Genomic DNA, 9,375 nt, shown 5'->3' with positions numbered 1-9,375 from the left:
TTCAAAGAAATCACAATAAAACAAGTCTTCATAGTAGAAATCACAACGCACTAGTCGCAGAGTTAAGCACACACAACACAAAGTAACAAAGAAAAAACAAGAAATAAACTCGGATCCAGTTCCTTATTCCGTTTATTAAGCCTCATTTACATTCCATTCCATGAGCACTCTTTCACTGCACATATGTCAAAAGATTTAGAATTTGATAAAGTCAGATGGTTTAAAATTAAGATTCTTGGTAGGACAGCTTAGACGCTTTTGAGTGTCAAACTTATGAACGTAAGATCCAACTAAGTTCATGAAGTAAGATGCCATAAATGGTATTTTTAATCCAACCTTCAAGCCACGGTAAGGATTGGTTCCATCAAAAGACGGTGGTGGCGATGGAAAGGTGAGACCTCTTTGCATTTCTTGGTTTCTCATGAAAAAAGCCTGTTGAGGGAAACAAATATACAAGTCACCCCAAAGAAATAGTGACACCATGTCATCAAGGTACATTATATCAATATCACAGGACAAAATAGCACATTGTGCTACACTTATTTACTGCAAAAACAAGTAAACTCTATAAAACCTGGTGGTTTGTGAATTAAACTAAAAATTTTTAAAAAATGGAAATAAACGAGGTCCTTCTACTTAAAAAAAATACAGATGAAACTACCACAAATATTTAGTTGAGGCAGGCCACGGTCCTATCCTCACACACTTGATCTTTATGAGTTATAATACTTACATGATTCGCGTTGTGCACATTCATTTCATAGACCAAGCGTGGATCCGTTGCAACAAAATGATCTGCTTGCGCAATGTCCTAATTTAATTGTATGAGCAAATTTATTAGATTGAAACAAATGCATGATTGTGGAACAATAATATTTCTTTACAACATTAATGGAGAGACTGAGAGAGAGGGTTGGTTTTGCTTTAAAGAGGGTTTGAAACTTTGAACCAACTTATATTCCCTGTTGGGAAAGATTTATGTCACTGGTAGTTGAACCATAATATTTTTGGAATCAGAAGACTGTGTCGATCAAATGAGAAATTTCTCTTGGAGAATCTAAAGTATGTTTTAACAACACTTTCCATGAAAATATGATAACATTATTAACATGATCTTGGGTTGCACTTGGATGGAAAAATTTGATTTGAAAGGAGGGATTTCAAATGACAATCAAGTCCATCACAATAACCATTGTATTGACAAAAATTAACAAATTGGTGAATTTGAAATTCACCCAACATAAATTCATCCTTAAATCTCTCAATCCAAGCGCACCGTGAAAGTACCACCAATATTGTATGTGGAGACTCATGTTAAATCTTTTATTCCTCCAACTGAGAAACAATTTGCATACATTAACCAACTAAAATATCACAAAAATAATTTTCGAAGAATAATTTAATGTTCTTGTTTATTGTATACTCACTGATGGATTCATGGTTTTCATATTCATAGGAAAGATTGCATGTGGAGAATCAGGTTAGAATCTTTTATTCCTCCAAATTGAGAAACAATGTGCATACATTAACCACTAAAAATATCAGAAATATAATTTTTGAAGAATAAATTAACGTTTGGTTATTGTATACTCACTGATGGATTCATGGTTTGCATATCCATCGGAAAGATTGGGTGATAAGTCGGGCTTGCATCTGGTACAGGGAGCGGAGCATTTACCCCAGGGTGGTTAGCTGGTGCCAGTGGTGCCTCCTAAATTCAGGAATCATTAGAAGTTCTTAGCCATGAATTCAGTATGGATAAGGTAATTAGATTAATCTGAATATGAAAAAGACAAAAATTTCAGAAAACAAAGAATAACCAGGTGCATTTGCACGGGGACAAAGTCAGTGAGGAAGGTTAACAGATCCTCATCCCTTACTGCCTCGACAACGTCGCCACGTTGTAGCGTTCGCCGCTTATTATCTCGAGCATGTACCCAAGAACGCAGGGTCAACTCCATGATGAAAATTTCACAAGCTTTAGCAAATAGCACTGGTGTATCAGCACTGACCATCTAGGACATTAATTTTCAAAGCAGCTGTGATCAATTGTCAAGTCTTTTAAACATAAAATAATGAGTAGAAACTATTCTGATGCTTTTGGAGATGCTTATCAAAAGTTTAAGTATCAAAAATCATTTTGTTTAGGAAAATGGTCACTGGTAGAGGAATGCACATAGCCATGACTCAGCTTTCTAATTCCAAAAACAATTCTGACCACAACAAGATATGCACACATAGGTAATTATGCAGTCTCACATACTTGCATATAAGCACATGCATTTTAGTCTACCACAAAAAATAAAACACGATATTTTTTGTATGAATAGTACCAAATATATGCCAATACTTCTTAAATAAAATTTAATTAAGTAATTAATGACTTGAAATATGTAATTAATGACTTGAAATAAGATGATTTGATGTTAGAAAATCACATTATATACACACATATGCTTGTGAGTTTATACTTAAGGAAATATAGCTTTATTTTTCGAGGTACCAAAAATCAGTAACGAAAAAAAATACCTTAACTTCCTCATTAGATTTCATGATTCTTTTTATGCAAGCTAATGGGAGAGGGTGTGGACGGCGAGCATCTATAAAAAATTTAAGTTAATTACAATCAATTAATGGAAATAAAGGTGAAAACACGTATAAACCTAGTCCTTTTTTATAAGACCTGGAGCATTGAATATTTCCTCACGCCGTTCAATCCAAAACTTCTCCATGTTTTGTGCAACCAGATTCTTGAGACGGGAATCAGTGCCATCTCCTTCCTGTGCACACATTTACATTAAACTTGTGATACAACCAATATTCTGTTGAATTTATTTCAGTGATTACCTGATGGTTACCCCGTGATGACAACGGAGGCGCTGGGATGAACTCGTACATTTGCGACGGTGCGTTAGACACAGAATGGAAATTCATAGCATTATTCATATCCATGGTGAATTTCTGCTAGTGGTTGTCCAAATCCGAAGAACTTGTGATTCAAAAGACAAAAGGTAACATAAAAAGCATACAAATGGGAATTAGAAAGACGAGAATTAAATCTGGAACAATATTTAAATTAATTTTATTTCGTAATTTCGAGTACAGGTAAGACTTAACAAAAATATAGGAGGGACAGATAATTGCAATTAATACGGACAAGGAATCTCGGTTCTAACTACTAAAGGATAATTCTAAAAAAGAGGCCAAAATTCTTCAAATACAAATAAAATGAAAATTTCCGGGTTCAATACAAGATATTTAGATTTCCCAATGAAAAGAAATGATAAACAAACATTAATCTCTATTATAATTTTAATTTAGAAATGAAGACGCAACCAATGAAATAGTACAATTTTAGGTAGTGGCATTTCACAACACAAATGTACCCACTAGTCCCCACAACGTTTTCTATACATAATTACAATACGTAAGATTATTTTGTTCCTCTATTTTCTCTTTCAATCAAATCTATATAGAATGATTAATAACAAAAGTAATTTGTTCTTTGGTTCACATGTGATGATCAAATGATAAATAAAATGGGAACTTAAAATAGTATTATCACACACACACACACATGGATAGCATTCTATTGCCTCAAAGATTTTAACCGAAGAACTTGTTCCATACAACAGAATGAAAAGAAATACATGATCTCTTTTATGTTTGAAGTGGAGCATAGAGTGGCTATACTAGGAAAACCCCTTTGAAAGAAAAAACCTGCAACCACGCATAAGCTTAGTACCTTTTAAGAGATTGATGGATGCTCCTACATTTTAACATTAAGTTTTACCCTTGTAAAACAGAACTTAACCATTGGTAGCTAGATGATAGATCAGTCACTTGAGGAAGCAAAAATCTTTACAAACACGCTATTACAAAAATGAGTATAAATGATAATGTTTTCATAATAACAACTAAGTCAATAATCCACAAGCATTGGAGAAATTTAAGGGAAAAAAACAGAGAGAAGACAGTTAATATATAAACTTACAGTGGTTCATCACCTTGTTTCCATCAGCATAATCGAGAATCAACCTTTTCTACCATCACCCTATAATTGTGGTGAAATAAAGAGCATCAGACAATCATGTAAACATCACAACCCCTACCACAAGAAAATAAAACTTAACCGAAATATTCAAATGGCTTTAGTCAAAACTACCTGCAGAGTGACCGAACACCATACACAGTCTTCAGACAAAGATTATTGATAATCCGAGTATAGCCCATAATCTTAGTACCTTCCTCACCGATGAACCTCATATCAGGCACAGTAATATATAGCATTGCTAAGTGTTTGGCTTTGAATTAATTCCCACCACACAAGTTATCCTGACAAATTGATTCACTGTCCAAATGCACCTTTAAATCCACCGACCACTTGCCTAATGGAATGTCAATGTAGGTATCTACCACAGACCCTAGCTCTTCTTCACATTCTTTAAATTGGGATTTTCGAGTCCCCTTAGAAGATCAATAAAAGATTGCAAATATTTTTTACATCGATGGATATCATCTGAGTAATGATTCTGTTCTTTTACGATTTTCCTATAGCTGTTAGGAGCACTTTGCGTGGAGAAGCTATGGGTTTTGCGTGAACAGGAATAGAATAGCGCTTCATCAGCCATTAAGCAATCAAAGTAGACAGCATACTACTGAAAATAGAGTAAACATTGTCGGAAAACAGAGACAATATCTACTAGAATCATTTGGGAAACTTTTATGCTCCACCGGATGTTTTACATCCATGGAGATTTCACCCACCCTGGATCCCCAACACATGGGTGGGGCTCCATGAAAATGTGTGGGCACAAATTATCCAAGGTTGCTGCCTGCTGGTTGCACTTAGCAATCTCCACCTGGTACAGAATACATGTACCAATGCTTTGGGTTTTTTATACTAGGAATCTATATAATTGACATCCTAAAGTTGATAGGAAATAGTTTATGATTGATTTATTTCCTATTTTAAAATATAATTAACATGAAAAGTATATACATATGTCATATTGCAATCTCTTGTAAAACAGGCCGTGTTTAGCCTCATCTTCTACTATAATTTTTTCCCTTACCATTTTTCATGACATCAAAGCGAGAAACATAGTTTTAGAATCCCAAATCATGGATCCTCTGATCTAAATGATGGAGCCAAAGGTTTAAGGCAGAAGTCCATTAATGCATAATCTCAAACTAAATCTGAACCCCTGATTGATCCTGTTATTGATGATTTTAAGTGAAACATGTTGATAACTCATTAGATACTTCATTGTGATACAGATACTTTGTGCAAGAAAGCGCGCAGACAGATATGCAAAGCAGCAATGGCACAGACATTACACCTGTTCAATATCATTCTAAACACCAGCAACTGTTCTTCAGTGATAATTAGCTAAGATCCACTAGAACAACACCACCATGTCAACTGCAGCAGCAGCAGTGACCCTCTTGGGACTCCGCTGGAAAAATGCTGAACAGCAGCGTTACAATAATTCATTAGTCAGAGGCAGTAAAGACATATCTGGGCTTATCCCTACTGCATTGAGTCACTGCAATAAACATGTTTCTTATGGAAATCTTGTGATTTTCCAATACATGACCCAGCAGTGGTCTACACAGCACCAACTGAATAGGCAACATAAGTTTTTGAGCTGGATAAATAATATTTGAGTCTCAACTAAAAGTTTTTCGAGCTCGATCAGGAACACATTTTTTGGGCCGTAAAATATACAATGCTGAAATACATCATAGTTGCCCCAATGTTGCCAATTCCTCACCATTCTCTTCTACCAATAATCTCTCAATATTTTAATGAAACCAGCACTTAGTATATCTCTACTCATTCTTCCTCCCATCACCAATACTTACCGCTAAAAAGCAGTACCTGGAGGCACAAATATCTTGATAGCAGGAACGTAGAGAAAGAAATCTGTTGGCAAACGAAGTATTCCCTTCCCTGTTTTTCTATGAACTGAGCAGACTACAATATGCCAATGTTTTTGGATCGGCGATTGAACCGATTCACCGTAGGCCATCTCCAATCAAACACCATTAACGCTGAAATGGTGCCTGAATTGTTCATCCAAGGCGCTAGGGACGCTATCCTTGCGTTTTTTTTTTAAAATATTATTCTAATTGTTTATTATAACATATTTTAAGCCTAATTATTAATAATTTAATTATATTATTATGTAAATTTGTAACTATTTATTTTAAAAACTTTATTTATTCAATAAATAACTAAAATTGTGTTTTGAATTATATTATTAATTGAATAAAATACTCAAATTTTAATTTGATAATTATGAATGTTATATTTAATTGTTTTATCTTATATTATTTGTATGTATAATGTATTTTAATAGTAAATTTAATTATTATATTAAATCAAATTTTATTATTTTTATCTTGATATTTTAATTATTGTTTTCAAAATTATTTTATGGAATAAATTATTTGTTGTCTTCGGAAGCACTAAAATACGATAGAGGACACGGATGAGAATAAGCACTTGTAGAAAAATAATAGTACATTAATCGTTTAATATTGANTATCTTATATTATTTTTATGTATAATGTATTTTAATAGTAAATTTAATTATTATATTAAATCAAATTTTATTATTTTTATCTTGATATTTTAATTATTGTGTTTAAAATTATTTTATGGAATAAATTAGTTGTTGTCTTCGCAAGCACTGAAATACGATAGAAGANAAATTATTTTATGGAATAAATTATTTGTTGTCTTCGGAAGCACTAAAATACGATAGAGGACACGGATGAGAATAAGCACTTGTAGAAAAATAATAGTACATTAATCGTTTAATATTGAGTAACCCTTCTCTTGTAATAAAACAAACAAACAAACAAATAAACAAATCATACTTTTCATATCCTCTTGAATCTCATGCCAAAAATCTTTAGGTCTCAAAATATCCAGATTTAATTTTTAATAATTTATTAGTTATGTTGGATTCTGAAAATGCAAGACGTTGATCTTATTTTCTCTTATTTACCCAATTTTCTTAATTATCTCAATTAATAAAAAAAAACATAAACTGAAAGAAAAAAAATATAAACGGACAATTTTAACATAGTTTGGTCTAATAAATTTAGATCTACGGGTTCATGTCCGGACATCAAATGAAAATATTAACCTTCAAATAATTACAATTATACAAGGACTTAAAAAATTAAACTACTTCTCTTTTCTTATGATAACATAAACTTGTCTCACGGTTTATTACGACATAGATAGAGTAAATCTTTTTCAAATCTTGCATCATATCTCTCAAGATAGAGTAAATTTTTTCAAATTCATATATTTTCATATCTTCGAATATTCTTTCCATGTCTCAGATCTTTCCAAAAACAACACAATATATCATTTTTCAAACATCTTGGAATATCTTCAAAAATAATCAAGGAATAATCATGCCCAATATCTTCAAAATCTCAAACAGATAAATGCTTCAAAAATCAAAAATCTGGCCACCAAATATTTTTTATTTTATTGAACCAACTAAATCACAAAAATCAAGCCAATAAAAAATATTATTTAACAATCTCTCTTTGGCTTATTTATTGTTTTCAAAACCATAACAACAAAATATTCAAGAACATTAACAAAAACATAACTCTCCCTATTTTTGAAAAAAATAAACCAAATTTTATAAATCAGACCGAGATGTTTCAATCAGTGTTCTCCTTCTATCTTTGTGATGTTGTAATCCACATAGCTTCTTTGAAAAAATTGATTGTGTAGCATCTGAAAATGTTGTCGCTGACTCTGTTGCAACAAACGAAAAGTCATAATTTTGCAAAAAGAAATTAGACCATAATTTAATGCTCCCTTGAATATCAACCATGTGATTTTACTAACAGATTCATCGTCACATATTTACTATCATTGCTACATTTGTACCCGCACGGTCTTGTGTGTTCTCTAGCATGCATCATATCATAGCCCTTCAAAACCAAAATAAAAAATCAAGATCAACATCATAAAAAATAATGAACCCGCTCCAATGCAAATTGTTTATCATATATCCTTTTATTTTACTTTCAGTTTTATTCTTTATTAATTAATCTGATTATGAAAACTAAGCAAAATAAGATAAAAATCGGATCAACACGAGAAATATTGATTTGTATGATAACAAAATTTGTTATTGTATTGCTAACATATTTCAAGAAATGTGCAACTCAAAGATGATGCTTTCAAGCTTGACGAATTGCTAGAAATGGTTTGAAACTTGGTTTTAGTCTATATTGAATATCTTAAATGAAAATCACGTTTGGGAATTGTATCTCGGTTTTGAAAGATCGAGATCTGTTCTATAAGTGCAAAATCAGTTTGAATAGCCAAATCAGCTGCTAGTTTAGAAGGTGTCGGCTCAATTGGTCGAGAAGACAATCAGCTCAACTGATAGGCTAAGGAAGTCAATCAGCTCAGGAGAATTTATTTCCAATATGGCAACTTTGACACTAAATAATTTTGAGAATATCCCATCACTTGTTTATCCAAAATTTGTGATTCCGAATTGGATAAACAACCAACTAAAAATGCTAAATATTATCTTCACACGATTGCCTTGATCTGAGAAAAAAATCATCTGCAAATTCCAGCAAACGATTTGAAACAACAAGCTATTATGGCAAAGCCATTTTGGTATTTTGGTAATGTTTCTCATCGGTTATCAAAACAAAGTAATTCATTATGTGTTATGAAGTAAGACATCAATTTAAATATCATATTCACAAATTGGAGTCTGAATCGGATCTTAAGTTTAAAAAAAAAATGCATTGAAATCGAAAGTTCAATATGGAATGATAGAAAAATTTTCAACAAGACATATGATCTCTTATTTCAAGCATATCTCTCATATACAAACACGAAATGCAGTCATGTATGATGATGTCAAAACAAAGATGAAGGGTTATAACTTTCATATTGTCACTTTCCTAACAAATCAACGAATCAAGAGTTATAATGCAATGTCCAAAATCGTCCACAAAACTGTATGTTCGCTTTGATTTAATTTATTAATTATGCAATTAACTGTTTAAATTTCTATGTTTATTTGCTTTAGAATGTTTGATTTTTAGTATTGACCAATATGNGATGATGCAATGGATTGTTTATGAGATTTTAGAATGCTTAGATTTAATGGGAAATAAACCTTTATTTTTATTGATTGACGCAAGTACGGGACCAAGGTGTGTGTACCAAATGTTCACGGAATTAGGACATCGATTTGATGATCTGTGCGGTTATTTCAAACTGGATTCAGGTATAGTTTGGCCAAGCCATTTTGACTGGTTATTGATGACTGGGTAGGCATCATACAGAAACCAACGGGCACCTAGGGG

At 32.3% G+C, this 9,375-nt stretch overlaps 1 protein-coding gene across 15 annotated transcripts; it reads right to left on the bottom strand.

The window, feature by feature from the left end:
* Window positions 1–6,111, bottom strand: LOC140964715 (nuclear transcription factor Y subunit C-6-like). 15 transcript variants are annotated; one of them, XM_073424605.1, is made up of 10 exons: window positions 4,166–6,111; window positions 3,995–4,054; window positions 2,848–2,989; window positions 2,684–2,780; window positions 2,530–2,600; window positions 1,821–2,015; window positions 1,595–1,711; window positions 734–811; window positions 337–432; window positions 1–175 (listed from the first exon to the last, which is right to left on the bottom strand). In XM_073424605.1, the coding sequence occupies exons 3-10, from the start codon at window positions 2,950–2,952 to the stop codon at window positions 173–175; spliced, it is 762 nt and encodes a 253-aa protein (XP_073280706.1). In that variant the 5' UTR covers window positions 2,953–2,989; window positions 3,995–4,054; window positions 4,166–6,111; the 3' UTR covers window positions 1–172. The 15 variants fall into 15 exon arrangements, with proteins under 15 accessions (XP_073280706.1, XP_073280694.1, XP_073280702.1 ...); XM_073424593.1 differs by lacking the exon at window positions 1–175 and having other exon boundaries at window positions 183–432; window positions 4,166–5,470; window positions 5,885–6,111; XM_073424601.1 differs by lacking the exon at window positions 1–175 and having other exon boundaries at window positions 183–432; window positions 2,848–2,964; window positions 4,163–6,111.
* Window positions 6,112–9,375: the final 3,264 nt, after the last annotated feature.

Source organism: Primulina huaijiensis, chromosome 18, assembly GCF_012295235.1.
Source record: "Primulina huaijiensis isolate GDHJ02 chromosome 18, ASM1229523v2, whole genome shotgun sequence".
Lineage (NCBI taxonomy): Eukaryota > Viridiplantae > Streptophyta > Magnoliopsida > Lamiales > Gesneriaceae > Primulina > Primulina huaijiensis.
This window is presented reverse-complemented; position numbering and strand designations above follow the sequence as displayed.

What these genes read in the sequence shown, in the direction of transcription:
- LOC140964715 (XM_073424601.1), bottom strand. Translation starts at nt 2,952, where the DNA reads ATGGATATGAATAATGCTATGAATTTCCATTCTGTGTCTAACGCACCG. An exon ending in AATCTAATGAGGAAGTTAAG is followed by an intron (nt 2,016 to 2,529) that starts GTATTTTTTTTC and finishes TTAATGTCCTAG; the next exon opens with ATGGTCAGTGCTGATACACC. An exon ending in TCCCCGTGCAAATGCACCTG is followed by an intron (nt 1,712 to 1,820) that starts GTTATTCTTTGT and finishes TCCTGAATTTAG; the next exon opens with GAGGCACCACTGGCACCAGC.